The 18,023-nt window shown below is 45.2% G+C and overlaps 1 protein-coding gene across 2 annotated transcripts in view; it reads right to left on the bottom strand.

Moving 5' to 3' along the window:
* Nucleotides 1-5,689: 5,689 nt before the first annotated feature.
* The window catches only part of SNX1 (sorting nexin 1), a 33,320-nt gene continuing 20,986 nt past the window's right edge, over nucleotides 5,690-18,023 (bottom strand). For both annotated transcript variants that reach the window (XM_055537686.1, XM_055537687.1), the window contains 11 exons: nucleotides 17,931-17,974; nucleotides 16,075-16,216; nucleotides 15,355-15,433; nucleotides 14,818-14,893; nucleotides 12,434-12,547; nucleotides 12,130-12,223; nucleotides 10,841-11,046; nucleotides 8,287-8,430; nucleotides 7,348-7,428; nucleotides 6,766-6,837; nucleotides 5,690-6,123 (listed from right to left, as the gene is read on the bottom strand). In XM_055537686.1, the coding sequence (XP_055393661.1) occupies nucleotides 6,073-6,123; nucleotides 6,766-6,837; nucleotides 7,348-7,428; nucleotides 8,287-8,430; nucleotides 10,841-11,046; nucleotides 12,130-12,223; nucleotides 12,434-12,547; nucleotides 14,818-14,893; nucleotides 15,355-15,433; nucleotides 16,075-16,216; nucleotides 17,931-17,974 (1,103 nt within the window). In that variant the 3' untranslated portion in view covers nucleotides 5,690-6,072. The remainder of the gene's footprint in view (nucleotides 6,124-6,765; nucleotides 6,838-7,347; nucleotides 7,429-8,286; nucleotides 8,431-10,840; nucleotides 11,047-12,129; nucleotides 12,224-12,433; nucleotides 12,548-14,817; nucleotides 14,894-15,354; nucleotides 15,434-16,074; nucleotides 16,217-17,930; nucleotides 17,975-18,023) is intronic.

An 18,023-nucleotide genomic window follows, 5' to 3' on the forward strand; every position in this document is an offset into this window, starting at 1 on the left:
GACAAAGACCAGAATTTTAAGGAGACAGCGAAGTGCTAAGTCAAGAGCTATAAAGGAGCCAGGGCTCCCATTCCAGTGGGGAATAGGGTAGGGTGGAGGGTGGGTCAAAGAAAGCTCCCCAGAGAATGCAGGCCTCAGAGGATGCAGTTGGTTGTTTTCCCACAATGAAAACAGCTTTATTTAATGTTTATGATTATAAAAATAATATACAAATTCCAAGCAATATCAGATAGTATAAAAATTTTAAATAATGCAAAATTCCATCCCTGGAGGCAACTACAGTTAACAATTTAATCAACATCTTTCTCGTATATATATATAATTTTATATAAATGCAGACCGTATCATACATGTAATTCTGTAACCTATTCTTACTCAAAAATGAGTTTTTCTTGCCAATGAATATAGCTGTATATCATCTTCAATGACTGTATAAAATCTAATTGCATTATGTACCATAATTCATTTAATCCCTTCCTGCTGTACATTAGATTGATTTCAAATTTTACAGCTGTAAACAATGCTATGATGGGCTTCTTTGCATAGCCATCTTCATGGACTTGGGTTTCTAGAAGTGTCTATGGGAATCCCCAGGGAGTGTCCTGACACACCAACCAGTGCCCTCGTCTCTATTTACTCACACTTTCATCCACAATACGGAAGGCTGGCTGTTTCAGACAGGTGTAAGTTTAAGATTGAAGGGAGGGACGAGGGCTTGAGATAGGGCGCTTCAGGTGCAAAGGCCACCAATAATAAAGGCTTCTTACGCTACACAGCAGTGGGGAAGGAAGGAGCGTATGTGGAGTCTGTTTCCGTGAGGTACGCACACTGCTGTGAAGGACTAGGAGATAAACAGGGAAAGGCGAGCTGGAGTCCTCTCACAGCAGGCTGTGAAGGCCAGGTGGCAGAGCCCACTGTTGGAGATCATTCAAGAGTTACCTACACAGCACCTATTTAAAGCCCAGATGTTTTCAGGAGTCACAAGGTTAAAGAGATGTTCCACTTTGGAGAGTTTATTGTCTTAATTTTTTTTTTTTTATGCCTTAAATTGCTTTTTGTGCTTCAGTCACCTGCCTCATCGCATCCTGTTCTTTGTAGCCATTGCGCTCCTATGGATACCCTAAGGCCCAAATTAAATATTACAGAATTTTTGTTTGGCGGAGATTGCCAACATTAAGCCACACAGCTGGTATCACAAGACATTGGCAGGTGATGGCGCACCAACCCCGGGGCCAGAAGACAAGGATGAGTTGTTCTAGCGCATTTCTAACTCTGAGCTCTGACCCAACTCTTCCCCAACGTGGAGCTGAGACTCTTATCCAGTGACTCATTAAGGCAGAGTGTCCTGTTCAGGCATGGGTCAAATGTAGGAAAGGAGGGAATCACCATTCTCTTCCTTTTCTACTCCTTCCCCTCCCAAAGGCTGCTGGGAACTGGTGGGGAAAATCCCACCACCTTAGGGTCTGCTGTTCCTCAGAATCCATGGTTTCCAATCCCACGTGGGCTCTAAACATGCTCAGCAAAAGACACTCCTTCCATCACCACGCTCCTTTCTCAACCAGTTCCTGGCCCCATCTTTAGATTTCCATTATCTTCTCATGATTTTTCAAATTTGAGATGCACAGACATTCTTTATTTTCTTTAGGCTTCTCAGCTACAGGTGCATTCAGAATGAAAATCACTCGGAAAGAGCTCAGTGTTACAAATATCCACGTGTAACACTTCCTACATTTCTACTTCTTGCATTTGTTCTGTTGCTGAAGACCCATTCTGAATGCTGGGGTCTCTTCAGCTCTAAGCCCTCACCTTCAGGACTCCGAAGCCCAGAGATGCATGGGGGAAATAACCCACAGGGAAGCAGGAGAAGTAAGACTCATTTCCACACCTCTTCTGTAAACCACTTGACTCAAAATAGGTCAACAAGATAGCCGTGTCTGAGAACATCTGGATTGCCATGCAGGTTAATCTTTCTTCCCCAGCCCCAGCAGCGAGGCTCCCTGCGCTGTGCCTTTTGCATTTGCTCCCAGACACGGATGATGGCCATTCCCTTTCTCTCCTCTGAATTCTGTTAACATGTTAGGTCTGACATGCCTTTAAATGAAACAAAGCCAGCTTTGACTTTGTATCTCCCTTACCTCTTGGCACAGTCCTCCCTTTTCATTCAGACGAGCGTCTTATATGAATGATGCAGTCATGCACTTGCTGCCACCGCTGCTTCCCCGCCCTTTTGCTTATTTGGTTTATTTGGCCTCCTGTGCTACCTATGTCATGACCGTTGTCACCACCTACCCTGAAACCCAGGTCAGAAGCTCATGGGTCATGCAGCTACCACTCTCTTCCTCAGGCCTTTCGTCGTATCAGTGAGCAGCCCCCAGGGGCTCTTTGCTGCCACTGACTCCTCTCCCTGAGCCCGGACTCCATTACTACTGCCCTCCTCAGCGCTCTGGCTGACTCGCTGTGCCTCCAGCCTTGTATCTTCTGATATGTCTACATCACAAATGTGACCATGCTATTTCCTGCTTAAGTCCTTCCAGGAGCTCCCCACACTTGCAGGGTCATGTTCAAAGTGCACCACAGGTGACAGGCACTGTGTGATTCAGCTCTTGCTCCTCACTCCATGGGCCGTCCACTGACTTGACTCTGGCCACATCGAGCCACTGGTATTCCCTAGATGGGCCCACCTCTCACGACATGACACAGGAAGGCAGATGGTCCCACAGAAGGAACAAAAACCTCTTCACCTTGAAGACACAGTTCAAGCATCCCCTTCTCCAATTTCTTCCTCCTGAGTCTCCAAGTGGAACAACTCCATTTTTGTGGCCCTATCCCCGCATATAGGCCTCTGGCTCAGTATGGGTAAACTGCTATTGGTCTTCTTAACTTGCAAGTTCTGCACAGAAATGCATAGGCCCTGAAGACAGCTGGCTCCATCAGCCTTGGGACAGAGAGAAAAGCTCTGAGAAGGAAGCTTTGACACCAGAAGGGAGTCTGTCTCCAGGAAATAACAAAAACAGACTTACATCAAGGGGATCACTGGATGGAACAAAACAAAGCAAAGAGAAAGTTTAAAATTTTCTCAGAGAGTTAAAAATATGAAAAAGGGAGATGAGAATAAAATTTATGGGGCTACTATGAATTCATGATTTTTAATTATTTATATCATCTATCTCCATCTCCCTCAATATTTCCATATATCTTTATCTACAGTTATTTCCTTGCTCTGTCTGCCAAGAAAAGCTTAGAAGCAATGACATTCCAGTAGCAATGGGCACTCAGCACCCAGATCTTGATTTCTTAAGATCATTTTCCATTCAAAGGAATCAAGATTCCCTGGGAAAAAATAGCTGATTCCACGGCTGGGGCTGGGAAAATACAAGGTAAGTCTGGAACACATGAAGCCAGAAAGTAAGAAAGTGTTTAAAAAAAAAAAAAAAAAAATGAAAGGGACATATTAAAAGACACAGGAGCCTGCTAGAAATCTGGGATGGTTTGAGAATCAAAGCAATACCTCGCAACTTTGAGTAAATAGGAATCCATTCCACCATACCTATAAACAGATTAATAAGTAGGGAGGAAGATGCTTTCCTTTAGAAGTAGAATGTCAAACAAGTGTAGAAGAAACTATGGAGTTAGAAAATCACACTGAATGAAGAACAAAGTATGTACATGACATCAAAATGTCCCCCCACAAGTAACTTGTTACTTACAAAGGGGAGAAGTCAACTTAGAAAGGGGAAGTCTGGCAGGCATTAACTTAACCAAGTGATCACAGAGCTAACGTCAATATCAATGGGATCAACTAACATCACCTGCCAACTTAAGACACACACAGAGGACACATCACTTTTGTGATGTTCCTGCCCGACATGCCAAACCCTAATCTAGTCCATGAGACCAATCCAATTTGAGGAACATTCTACAAAATGTCTGGCTGTATTCTTCAAAAAGGCCAAGATAATAAAAGGAAAGACATCTGAATTGAGAGACACGTGTAAGCATGTATCACAACTAAATGTAACACATGATTCTGCATCAGGAAAAAGGGAATCACCATAAGGAACAGCACTAGGAGCCCTGACACCATTTAAACGGCGAGCAGGGGTAGCTGACAGCATTCCGTCAGTGTCAGCGTGACGTCAGCACTACACTTCCTGCTTCTGACAAGTGGTTATGGTTATAAATTATGAGACGAAGTCCTTTTTCTTAAGGAAAGGCTTACTGAAGTTTTGGGGTAGAGGGGTAACAATATCTACAACTGACTCTCAATGATTGAGAAAATACAACATGTAAATACAGATAAAGCAAATCGTCAGTCATAATGCAAATGGGGTAAAATATAAGCACTTGGTAAGTGGGAGTTCTTCGTGATATTCCAGTAACTTTTCTGTAAGTTTAAAATCTTATTAAAATTCGAAAAGTTCCCAAACCAACCAGCAATCCAACAACAAGGGATGAGTCAGAATTATGGTACAGTCACTCTATTTAAAATTACAGAGCGTTACAAATAAACGTCTGTGAAAATACATAACAAAATAGAAAAAATGCTTATAGCTTATACAGGGTTGAATGATGAAAGCCGGATACAAAGTATTTTATGTGTCCATTATTATAACTAAGCAGAGCAAGCACATAAGTAAGATTGGAAGGGTAATATCAAAGGTGGTAATAAGGATATTAGGGGAAGGGAGAGACGAGTGACTTTTTCTTAAAAAAAAAAAAGAAAAAATCAGCATATTGAAGAAAATACTTGCCAGCATAGGCACTCCCTCATCGGGCAGTGCTATTGACTGCCTTCTCTTGCCCCAGGCTGCCCCTCCCCAAACCTTGACACCTATCCCTCACCCCAAGAACAGACACTGGGTCTGGAGTGCCCTCACAAGGGCATCTGAGGGTGGTGGGGCTAGGAGTATGAGGCTCCCCTGCAGGCAGTCTGCCAGCCCTGCCCCACACAGTGGCTTCAGTCTGCTCTGAGCAGCGAGCTGAGCAGCTGCGGACGCAGCTGAGGGGAAGCCCAGCAAGGGCACATCTGAGACTGGGCCTCCCTGGCCAGGCCAGCACAGAGACCCCTTTGAATGCCCTTGGCTTGTGCTCACAACACCAGGGCCTCTTGCCGACATGCTCTCTCCTGGGCATAGACCGTAAAGCTTCTTGGAACTCAGAAGGTTTAGGAACTCTGGGATGACTTTATCTCAAGGCAGAGTGCCTGGTTCTGTTGTCAGTGGGGTGAAGTGTTAAGTCCTTATCAGTCCTTTACATTTTTAACATAAACCAGTCTACTGAGCACCGCTTTGATGGGTGGCAAAAAGAAGTTCAGAACACAAGGCTTTGCTATCAGAAGGCAAACTCTCAGAGAGCCCTGGGCAGCTGAGAGAAACAGGGCAGGAATAAAAATGAAAGTCTGCCTCCTTTGCGGGAGAACTGGTTTTGTTCCTCTTATTATAAGAGACGTGTTTAAAACTCCTTCCCTAAAGAAGCAGGAGTAAGAGTTAGTAAGAGACCCTCAGAACAGGCAGCTGGGGTAGAGAGAGCAAAGGAAACCCCAGTCCTGTCGGGGAGCAGGAGCCAAGGCCCACGAGCTCCTGTGGAGAGGAACTCATTACACGACTCTCCCGGGCACTTCTTGTTTAGAGCTGCTTCCCAACTGTTCCCCAGCCTAGAGCAAAAAGCACCACCATTCTCAGTCATGTGACCCGATTTTAAAGTATTTTATTACATAATCTTTTCATGGCACCGTCAGGAGTAACAGAAAACGTTATCCCCAGTTCCTAACCACATCCTGAAAAATATACATTTGTATTTATATATTTATATCAATACTCCACCCCATCCCCTAATTCCACCACCTAGTATAGGACTTTTGCTTAAAGCAAGAAACTATTCTTTCAGGTAAGAAAATATATATGGATGCTAAGTGAAGTAATGGTTAGAGAGACTGGGGACAGCGCAGTCGTGGGGGCAGGAGGGAAGGGGTGAAGTCCAGGCTGGGCAGGATGCATCACTGGGCCCGGCAGAGGTGGAGGACAGTGTATAAAAAGGCAGCGTCAGGCAGGTGGCTCTGGTGTCCTCGGTCCATTAGGAGATGGCCTTTGCCTCAGGAAGGAAGGCTTCCCAGTACTTAGCCAGCTGCAAAGAAGTGGGATCAGTAAGCGAGTGCTCCCATCGAGTGGCAGAGCCTGAGCCTGGAAGGGGAGCAAGCCAAGGCACTCCCCCAGGTGCCCTTGGCCAGCACAGGGAGACCATTTCCTCAGCCTGGCCTAGGCTGAGGCCAAGCTGAGCAAATGGGTATGCTGAGAGTGGACCCTGGGACAGACTGGCTGGCCAGCCACACTACCCTTACCTCTCTAGACTGAAGGAAGCATCAAGTGCAAGGTCTGAAGACAGTCCTGGTTCTGCCCCAGAGGAAGTACCCCCGTGGGGGCCACAGCTTGGCTCAGATCAGTCAGCTCCTCACAACAGGGTCATTGTTCCACATACCGATTGGGGCCTCAGCCTCAAGAGGGCTAGGTGGTATCAGGGGGTTACAGGGAGAGGAGAGTTGGGGTTTGTCCTTAAAAACTAACTCACTGTAGGATTAGGGCTATCCTGCTTATTAGCAAAAGACCCTACTGGATGCTCCACATTAGAGAAACAGGACTTATGTTCAATTATTGATTAAACAGGGTCCAGACCCCTGATGTATGCCAGACTACCCTGTCACCAAAGTCTCAAGTATGCAGCTGGCCCAAGCAAGCAGGAGAGGAAGAAAGCCATGCACAAGTTACATACCTGCTGCTGTGAATACAGGAGTGTCTCGAGGTACTTGATCACATGGTTTCTGAAGTCCTTGGATTTCTCTTTCTAAAGGAGACAGGATTCTACACTGACCATCCGGACAGTTGCTCCTTCCCCTCTTGACAGGATGGTGATGTTTTTGCTGACCAAGGCTGAACACAGCCTCAGAAAGGAGAGGCAGCAGCTGGATTAGCTACAATTTCCAGCCCAATAACCTCTTGCAAGGCTTTCTTGAATGGTGGCAGGGTGGGAAAGCGAGGAGAAAGGACAGGGGAGCAGAGGGGTTATGATAGGCAAGCGTTGTTTTGTGTCTAACTGCTCTGGTCCAGCAACCAGTGGAGGACAGCCACTTTGCCTCAGGAACAAACACACAAATGTGAGCGCGGTGCGCGCGCGCGCGCACACACACACACACACACACACACACACACACACACACAGAGCTATGCTTGTTCACAGTAACTGCCGAGTCACTGGCACTGCCATCTGTCTCCCTACTCAGTAGAGACACGGACAAAACCAGTACCACCACTAAAGCAGGCACTGCACAAGGGTGAGGAGGGTCTTCTATCTTACCTCAAACCGTATCACTTCTTTTCGGACCACGGTTGAAATCCTTTCAAAGTCCCTTTCATACTGAGTCACCCGAGACTCCCACTGGGAAGAAAGAGGAAAGAAAGGATCCCTTAACATATTATGGAGTTACTATTAAGTCTTTACCTCTGAACAGCAACTGTGTATCTGAGACCTCAATTGGTCATTTGTTCGTCCCTCTGGGTAAGATTAGATATGGAGATTCCACAGGTAATCCAGACTCCAGTAGAGGTCACCTCTGGAACTGGCTGGGAAACAGGTGCCATGTGTCTCAGGCCAAGTCTGGTTCCTAAGAATTCTAGTTCCCCAGAGGCTCCAGTTCAGGTACTTGCCAGCAAGGCTGGGAGGCCCAGAGAAGTGAATTTAGTTCTCACCGGAAGGGCACATGTGAATCACCTTGGAGCTTTTCAAAGACCCAGGCAGGACTGCTCCTGCAGAGATTCTAATTTGGCAAGTGTGGGTGGAACAGGAGAGGAGGAGGAGGGCCCAGTCTCAGGGCAGACCCTGGGCCATTCTCAGCAGCTTTGCTGGCCACTGTCCTTTAGACCACCCCTCGAGTACTTTTGCCTAGAAAATCCCATGGACGAAGGAGCCTGGTAGGCTGCAGTCCATGGGGGTCGCGAAGAGTCGGACATGACTGAGCGACTTCACTTCCACTCTTCACCTTCATGCATTGGAGAAGGAAATGGCAACCCACTCCAGTGTTCTTGCCTGGAGAATCCCAGGGACGGGGAAGCCTGATGGGCTGCCATCTATGGGGTCGCACAGAGTCGGACACGACTGAAGTGACTTAGCAGCAGCAGCAGCAGCAGCAGTCCTTTAGACTCCATTAGTTCTCTTGCCTGCTGAGGGGTTCTAAGCAGCTCAGTGGGGTGGAACCCGGACTCACTCAGGAGCCAGAACGTCCCTGTAGCGGCTCACCTCTACAATCTCATCCTTGGCCTGCTGCAGCTTGTCGGGCTTGTTGGCCCACAGCAGCCGAGCCTCAGCCTCCCGCTTCTTCTGCAGGGTGGTCTGAGCATCCTGCCAGCGCTGCCACGTCTTCATGCGCTGGTCAAAGGCGGCCTGTGGGGGTGAAGGTTGGGGAAAAGCACAACCAGCCCTTCAGGCGCTCTGCTGGCTCTGCCTTGGGGGGAGGGGGCTCTCCCAGCGGCTGTGTTGGGGAAGGGCCGAGCAAGGGCAGGTTCCACAATCTTGTGTTAATGCCCAGCTGGAAGTTTGACGTCCAAAAGCACAAGCTTGGGTAAGACTTCTCTCCAAGGCTCCAGCAGACCTGCGTCATGCTGCTCCCAAGGCTGGATGGCCCAGGGCAAGCAGGTGGTCTGATGCCCATACCCAATCTATTGCTTTCAAACGGACTCCCTGAGATCAGTCAGTTCATGAGTCTACACACTTTCCTTAAATGCCTGCCCTGTGCCAAGGGCTAAGAATATAGTAGGAAACGAAACACATAGGCCTGCTTTCATGGAGCTTGAAGTCTAACAGGAAAGCCTGACATTGTATTACTAACAGCCAATAAGTAATCATAAGAATGCAGAGTACAGAAAAAACATGCAGAGTACTGCAAAAAAACACTTGGGGACCTAGTTGAGCCTGGGAGACACATCAGAGAAGACCAACATAAGGAAGCAAACTCTATACTGACACCCAAACAATATACAGGGTGAGCTTGACAGATCTCCCCACCACCTTCAGCTTAACAGATCTTTATACTAAGTAAACTTCATCTCATCCATACATTCAACTGCTAGCGGCTATCAGGGCCTTCAAGAAGCTCTCCGAAGGCCATCTGCTGGTCTTCCCTGTTTTCAGTTCCTTGATCACAATCAGCACGTCCAGAGGATGCCTGTTGGGCTAACCAAACCATCCCGCACCCCCACTGGCTCTGTAGGCTTCAAGAGGTTGGGATGATAGGCCTCTGCCTGGGGCAGCCTCCCAGCACCGCTCCTTCTGCTCCCCTCCCCTGTGAGAGTTCCCTGGATGTTTTCCAGGCCTCCTTAGTTCAGGCCTTTGCCAAGACTTGAACCTCAGGGAGTGAAAGGACACCAAATTTATCTTCCCCTGCATTGTCACTGCTGCTTATCTGCAATTTCTAAACAGCTGAATAAAGGATCAGGTAAAGTGTGACCTCAAGTCCAACCTAACACCCTCGGCTAACTATGGTACAGCTGCAGGTTTCAGCACAGAAGTAACATCTGTTCATCTCTCCAGTCCCACTGCCAGCACATGACCACGAGAAGGGCAGGTGGGGTCTCTGAGAAAAGACCAGCTTGCAGTTCTGGGCACTAAGGCGAGCTGCCTCAATGAGGCCTCCCTCACCCCTCTCCATACAGGGTCCCTGGCCTGAGGGTCATATCCAAATGCTGAGCTCTCCAGAAGCCCCAGACAACACTGCTCTCTGAAAGCAACCCCAGAGAGAACCCTTCCCTGGGGTGGCTTTCTAGTCTAAGTAGCCTGACCTGTTCCAAGCATGCCAGAACAGGTTATTTTTCCAGCCTCTTATCACTCTGGAGTTAGCAGCAAACCAAACAGCAAAGGGAGGGGACAGTGAGCAATCTTACAGACTATATTAAGCAACTCTATCACGGAGAAAATGAGTGCTGGGGGCAGCGTGGCTCCTGACAATGCAGGAGCTCTCAGGCTGGGGAGAGCTCGGGGATGGGGGGAGAGATAGAGTGTTTGTGTGGCTCTGTTCCAACTCAGAGGCTCAGATGTTCTGGTCCCAACCTGGATCAGGTAGATTCAGGCCCTATTAGGGCAGGTGCCAGGTTCCCTCTTGGCTCCTTCCTCTGTCTCAGAGAGGCCACGCAAGAGCTAATCTCACTGCCCAGTGAAGCTTCCTCAGCCACTCTCAAAGATCAGGGAACCAGAGTGCCTTGGTCACCAGAAGAGGTGAGGTGCTTGACCTGAGGGGCAGGCTGCAGGCTTGTCGCCAGTGTGGCCAGCACAGCACAGCTCTGGTGACAAGCTCCCTCAGCCCCCTGGCCACACTTCTCCATGCAGCAACACACTAGTTGTGTGTAGTTACCTGGTAGCCCACATTGGAGGGAAAAGTGGAAGCCAGCAAGAGCTCTTACCGGGGCCAAGCTGCCGCATATTGTTAAGAAGGCAAAGACCAGAGGGCTGAGGAAGTCACAGCTCCAAGGGGCCCAGACCTAGGCCTGGAACAGCCTTGCTTGAAGAAAGGAATATAGGATGCTGTCCAGCTTCAACAATAAGGAAGGGCCTACTCGGAAATTCAAGAGTGGTCTTTTCTTCAAGCTGATTTAAAATACTGGCTGTGGGCCTCAAAATGACTCAGAGACAACTAAGAGTTTAATGGATGTTTCAGTTCACAAGATACTTTCTCTTTTGAGAGTAGAAAAACTATACCTATTTCAAGCTATAATGGATGAAACCATCTTGGGAAGAAGAGCAAAGGAAAAGACAAATTAAATCCAGTGGAGGAAAAAGAGGAGAGGAACGAGATGCTTACGCGGACTATGGCCAGGAGGCGAATATAGTCACTCAGGAGCTCCGCGAGGAGGAAGAAGTCATTGTTGGCCTGTTCCTGGTGGAGCTGCTCGATCTTTTCTTCCACCTCAGCCAGCTGGGAGAGTGCCCGTGACAGTGCTGTGTTGTCCTCAGAGCTCCCAAGCATGGCGAGACTCTTGGCAAACTGGGCTGTGTTTAGCGCTAGCTCTGGAAGGAGGAAGATAGCAGAGCCTCTGATCTCCCGAGGAAGAGGGACAAGTCGGCTGGCACTCCCCGGGTGCCTGAGCTATGCTGGCCCCCGCGTGTCTGGCAACCATGGGCTCTGCAAATCTGGTCACTTATATAAGAGCCAACTGAATTCACAAAGTGAGGGTGATGCAGCTCGGGCACACGAGCAAAGAGAGTGCCTGCTGCCCTCAGTTTCCCTAGGTTAGGCTTACTTGGATGGAGCAGTGCTGATGCTCCTGGAGAACCAGGGGCCAGTTAATAGAAACAGGCCAATGGCACAGTTCTGATTTTCACATTAGAGCTCAGAGTAAGCAGCCTGCCTGTACACACTGCATAGTCTTGCGTGCACCAGAGCAGAACAACTTTCTGTGAAGAGCCAGGTATTTTAACCTTTGCAGACCACATACGGCTCACTCTCCTTGCTCCCCTCCCCCATCCTTCCACCCCATCTCTTCAAAAATGTTAAAAACCACTTAGAGCCACAGCAATAGGTCCATGACCAATATGTCTATGGCTAGATATGACCCAGGGGGCTGGGTCATATTTTGCCAACCCTTACATTGGTCTCCATTCTAATGGTTTTCTGCCTGTTTAGACTTCTGATTATCAGCATGTTTAAAGCATTCAAACTTGGCAAATTTCACTAGCTCTTAAGCAAATCTCACCAGAGAAAGGTGAAGAAGGGTTAGGAGACATACATGGTTTCCCGCATTTACATATTTCTCATTGGACCATGCAGCTAAGGCATATAGCATTGTTTTGGATATAAGCCACCAACTCAATGCCACCAACCGAAGCCCACAATCCCAGGTCAAGCTGTAACTGGGACGGCTTCTCTGCATTCCTCCCGGGTAAAGAGTACAATGCCTTCAGCGGCAGAGGCATGTTTCCTGTCAGGAGATGCAAGGCATTATCTCTTTGATCAGAACATCAAGGACCAAGTGGGTTGAGAATTTCAACTTGAATGGCTGAGAGGTTTGGGAACAACATGCCCTCCCATCTCTAGCTCACTGGAGACATCAGCTTCCCCCCAGCTCCAAGTGCACATCAGAAGCTTGTTACCTTTCCTGTGGTTGACTAGAGTTTCTACAACGGCATGCAGTTTCCGTAAGCGCTGCTCCTCACACTCTACCTCCTGGAGCTTCTCCTCAAACCACTGAAACACACAGGCCCAAAGCTTTAAAGGAGGCTACTCATCATACAGGTGTAGAGCTGTCTTTTCCTTAGCAGTTTTTTTCTTCTTTTTTAAGGGACTGAATTATTGTAAAAAGAAAGTCTCTAATCTCAGAAATTTCAGGACTCCTCAAGGCTTCTTACCCATAACCCTCAGGGGGCTGGGGAAGCTGAGAGGCCCAGTGCTACTCACAATGTCGGATTCATTCATCTTGATGGTCATTTTGCTGACCGCATCTGTAGCTTTGTTGAACATCTTGAGGAGACCAGCGCCACTCAATGTCTGGGTACCCACAGCACGTGGCAGCTACAAGACCAAGAAGGCGGGGTGGCAAGTTATCTGCTGTCTCTATTTTAGGTTCAGAAGAATTAGTATCCATCAGATGGCATGCCCCAAACTTGCCAAATAAATTATCTGAACTGTAGGCTGTTATTTTCAAGGGCAGTTAGACAAATCCTTAACTAGCAATGTGGAAAGAAGAAAAAAAAAAAATCAAAGGACCACATTAAAGAGAATCAGCAAAATTGTCAGCTTTTGATACTGTGTGCAGAAAGACAGGCAGTGTGTGTTATGTGGCCAGGTGACCTCATATTGAGATTATCTGCCTACCCAGGCATGAACTGCTTAAATACCAAATGCTTTTGTTTAAAAGTCAAAAGTTCTTTGTGGATGCATACTCACATACAGCTAGACTTAAAATCTTGAGAGACACTTCGAAGCTGTAATTCCATTTGAATTTTCCTCAGGGAACAAAGGAGCATAATAGATTGAGGCTACTTTTATGGACATCTAGTTAAGTCAAGCATGCCAAATACTTAGAAACAATTTGACTAGTTCAGTCTTCCCACTCCTTTCCTAAGGTATGAAAAGGATGCTGAAGAATCCATAGTGTATGTAGTATACCACGCTGAACAATTAGATTTTAGTGCCCAGGACTCTTGAGAGTTAAGACTCAGGGCCATTTTGCCCCCTAGAGGACAGTTGGTCATGTATGGAGATAATTTTGCTTACTAAAACTGGGGACAGGGGACTTCCCTGGTGGTCCAGTGGCTAAGACTCTGTGCTCCCAGTACAGGGGACCCGGATTCGATCCCTGGTCAGGGAACTAGATCTCGCATGCTGCAATTAAGAGTTCACATACCACTACAAATGATTCCACATGCTGAACTAAGAAAGATACTGCCAAAACTAAGACTCTGGACACAACCAGATTAAAAAAACCTGGGGACAGGAGGTGGGGGAGGGTACTGGCATCTAGTGGTTAGAGGCCAGAAATGCTGCTAAACCAACAATGCACAGGACATCCCCACAACAAAGGATGATCCAGCCCAAAATGTCAACAGTGCCACTGGAGATCAACCCTGCTCTATGGCAGCAGGCGGGTATGAGGGCATGAAAAGGAAAAATGGATTTAGGAATCTCAGAGGAGAACTAGGATTTAGAGCATTAGACAGAATTTTTAATTAAAGAAGTTCATTTTGGTGGGCAACCCATATACTTAGTACCATTTTATTATTTTGAGTCATATATACAATATGCAAATTAAAGAAAAATTTTAAAGTAAAAACAAAATAAAAAAATAACTACAAAACAACAGTTCTACACTGTCACTTATTTCCTTCTACTTTTCTTTCCTATGAGATACACCATTTTTATTCCAGTGTTTGATTCTTAATGACTAATGTGTTTCTTCAGCTATGTTTATATGCTGTTTCTTGTTTCATTTTATAATTCTTGTTTTATTTTTTATTTTTTTTTTTAATAATTCTTGTTTTAAACTGAAGTACAGTTGATTTATAGTACTGTGTTAGTTCTAGGGGTACAGCAATGTGGTTCAGTTGTATATGTATATATATATATATTTTTTTTTTTCAGATTCTTTTCCATGATAAGGTACTGAATAGAGTTCCTTGTGTTATACAGCAAATCCTTGTTGTTTATCTACTTTATATACAGTAGTGTATATCCATTAATCTCATACTCCTAATTTATCCTTCTCCCTCATCATTCTTCAAATGTATGCTCCAATGAATTTCTGTATACTTTCTGTTTATGATGAGAATTAAGTATTTGTTGTATTGATATATTTTACTAACTTCTCAATTATTAGCAACTGGACTGTCTCTAATTTTTCACAGTCATGAATAGCCTATGCATAGCCTGTTAAAAGATTGTCCACTTGAACCAACACTTTTGCTACATGCTGGCAGTTCTGAGGTCTGTGGTTAAGTGGTTTTGAACTAAAATTCCATAGCTCCTGGCACAAAATAAGCATTCAATCGAAGCCAAGTAGTAACCTATGAAGGACATGCCAAGACCTGCCAAACAGATCACTGTGTTGATCCAGTAAGACAAAACTGGGTTGCAGTTTGACCTCTACAACCAGTTACTTTTGACTGCAGGCAGAGCTGCTTTTATTTCAGAAGCTGAAAGATACTTGTCACTTTTGGGCACCTATAAACTATGATACAGTCAGACTAGGCTATATGCGTGTGCTCAAATATTTGTTGAAGGAACTAGTTTCATTTCACAGGGGTAGATATGAATTGTGAAATTCAAGTTTGTACAATACTAACCTCTTCTTTTTCCAAGAACTCTCTGACATCAGGGTCCTGTAACATGGTAGGATGATTCACAATCCTCTGAAGGTACCTACAGGGTAAGCAGTTATCTGGTTAGTTGGCTTCGCCTTACAAAGTTTGGGTCATTATAACATGCTGGCAGGGGTACGATGTCTTTCATTACTTTAAAATATCCTCAGGGCACTTATATGACTCTGCTTATAAACACATGTAAGTTCATATTCTTCATATTTCCAAAAAGGAACGAAAAGTAACTGCTTGGAAAGAGACTGCAGAGCCACTCCTGACTGATTGTTGAAAAGGAGAATATGATTGTCTGCTCACTCAGGAGAGGAGAAGAGGATGCTCTGCTCCTAATGTGGGAAGGAAAGAGACTTAGCAAAGGCTACACACAACACGGAGGTGGGAATCTTCAACCCATTCAAGTTTCACCACTACTAACTCTAGCCAATGTCTCATGGTGATTAAGTCTCAGTTTTAGCGCCTCATTTGTTCTCGTGGCACTCAGGAAAATAGTTTTATTGTACTTACCTTTCTAGAGCAGCCCTCCGTTTTTCAAGGAATTCTGCAGAAGAAGAATCTTCCTTCCCAACTTTTACTTTTGTCATTCCTGGAACACAATTTTAAAAGAAAAAAACAAGAAAACTATAAATCATCATGAAAAGCTTTAGGCTGCAGAAAAGCGCCAGGAGGAAGGCAATGAGGGAGCTCTACAAAATATAACCAAAGGCCACTTCTATGTCATGCATAAGCATGAACAAAAGGTTCTTTATACAAGAGTCAGTTTTCATACTAGTCTTAAAGTGTTGAAGGTTCTCAACCCTGGGACTTCCAGAGCACATGTTTTCTAAAAGGGGGCCCTGGGACTCTGAGGAAAGATTAGCAGATATCAATCGATGGTAATGGGAAGATTCCTTGCCTGACCTCCTCCCCCTCATTCAATGAGTACATTTCAATTTGGAGGGAACCGCAACCACTGAAGTCTCCAGGATACCAACACACACACATACACACACACACACACTCTGTGGAAACTAAAACCTAGGCCTCCTACTGCACCCAAGGAAAGAGACCATGTCAAAACATGCTGTATCTCTAACCCTCATGTGATTTATAGGAAAACGTTGGAAATGCTTCCTTTCTAACTGTTGGATTCTACACTATCATTAGAAGTAATCTCACATACTAGGTAGAAAGTATATTGTAGAAAGAATGCAAAGGAAAAAATCTAAGCAGAATTAATAGGCTTACCTATTAGGCTCTTCTCAGGTGGAGGAGGGACAATAAAGCCATTCTGGGAATGCTTCTCTGAAAGCTTCTCATAAAGACCCAAAAAGTCACTAAATCTTCTTTTCACTGCAAAGTGTTTACTTCTGAACATTGGTAAGCTTGTCTTGGGGACAGAAAAAACATAAGATTTCATTTCCAATAGGGGATGAGTATCTTGAAAGTCATCCGGCTGACATCAAGGGAATCTTTCCCCAGATCCCTGGTCTTCTAGACACTTCATAAATAACTTTCTCCAAGGCTGAGATTCTCAGCCCTTTTTCTTTTTTGGAGTTATAATCCTCTCTGGCTCTCTAGAAATCTATGGAGCCCTTCTCAGAATAATGATTTTAAATGCACAAATTAACATACATGGGATTAGGAAGGCAATTAATTAAATTCAAATTCAGTTTTATTTGCAGGTTAAGAACCTTTGCTTTAAGGAAAGAGATGCTGCAATCTAGTTTAAAGCTAGAAATCTATGGTCATCTCCAATCCTTTCATCCTGCCCTGACTTATTAAGGGTATTGCTGCCAGAATTAAGCAGCCAAACTGGAGAAAATACACAGTAAACACTGCCCCTAAGGGGAGGATCAGACGAAATGTCTACACATAGATACCTGAGCCTCCAAGCTATCACAGGGTCTAGAACACAGGGGCAGGCCAACAAGCAGTAGAAAGGTAATATGAAGGAAATGTCCAGTAAAAAGAGACAAGGCCTACATTTTATTGAGAGATCATTTAATACTCACCAGACAGGCAAAATTTAAGGAGGTGGGGCCTTGCCAATTGTTGGCAAGGAAGTATGTCAATGGGAACTTTTACATATTGCTGATGGAAGTATAAATTGGTACAGGACTTAAAAACATAGTTTGTATTTCTTTTCTTCAAAATTTGCACTACCTGTGACCCAGGGGAACTGCTTCTGATAATATACCCCAAAGAAACTCTTCTATGTGTACGCCAGGAAACACGTGCAAAAATGTTCACAGCTCATAATTACAAAAACTGGAAACATGCCAAATATTCACAACAGGAAAATGGATAAATGTATTATGCTATAATCACACAATGGACTAATTAACTACAGCTACGCACATCATGGATGGATCTGAGGAACAATGGTAGTAAAGAAAGCACTATTTTTAGCATGATACCATTTTTATGAAACTCAAAAAAAAAAAAAGCAAAACAGTGTATTGTTTAGAGATACATATGTGAAGACTTTTTATAAAGGAAATGAGAGACAATTCAGGAGAGTGGTGGCCTCTAAGGTGTGAGGCAGAGGAAAGGAAAGGGAGAAACACGCAGGTGGATTCAATGGTACTCATCTTAAGACTGGTGGTAGGTTCGGGGCTTCATTTTTTATGCTTCATAACCTGCATACAACAACGTGTAAGTTTTGTATGCATTAATATTATATAAAAAAGGAAGACCAGACCTGAGGGGCAAAAGGTTAGGGAGAGCGTTAAAAGAAGCTCCACATAGGAAACCTCAGAAGAACTGATGATTTTTAAACAGGTGATACGGTTTGGGGTGATCCGCCAAACTAGCTCTAAGCCACATAGCTCTTAAGAGGGATGGCACTGTATCAGATACACCACATGTCTTGATAAAACTTACAAAGTTTCACATTGAAGTGTTAGCTCTCTGGAAGAAAAGTGGAAAGGCTCAGATGAGATTACCAAGGGGATGCAGACTTGTTCCATCTTGAGTAAACTTGAAGGAAGATGTTGACAAAGAAACTAAAGAAATACCCAGAAATAATCTGAATGATGACCTTCTTGGTATGTGCGCCCAAATCTATTAAGGTGGTCATCAGCAGGGTCACTTGGACTCACCTGTGTGGTAACTTTGTAGGCCACATAGGCATTCATACCGTCCCCTGTGGGAGAACAGAAAGCAGGAGAGGATTATTCTGTGAACTAAAGCAG

Source organism: Bubalus kerabau, chromosome 10, assembly GCF_029407905.1.
Source record: "Bubalus kerabau isolate K-KA32 ecotype Philippines breed swamp buffalo chromosome 10, PCC_UOA_SB_1v2, whole genome shotgun sequence".
Classification (NCBI taxonomy): Eukaryota; Metazoa; Chordata; class Mammalia; order Artiodactyla; family Bovidae; genus Bubalus; species Bubalus kerabau.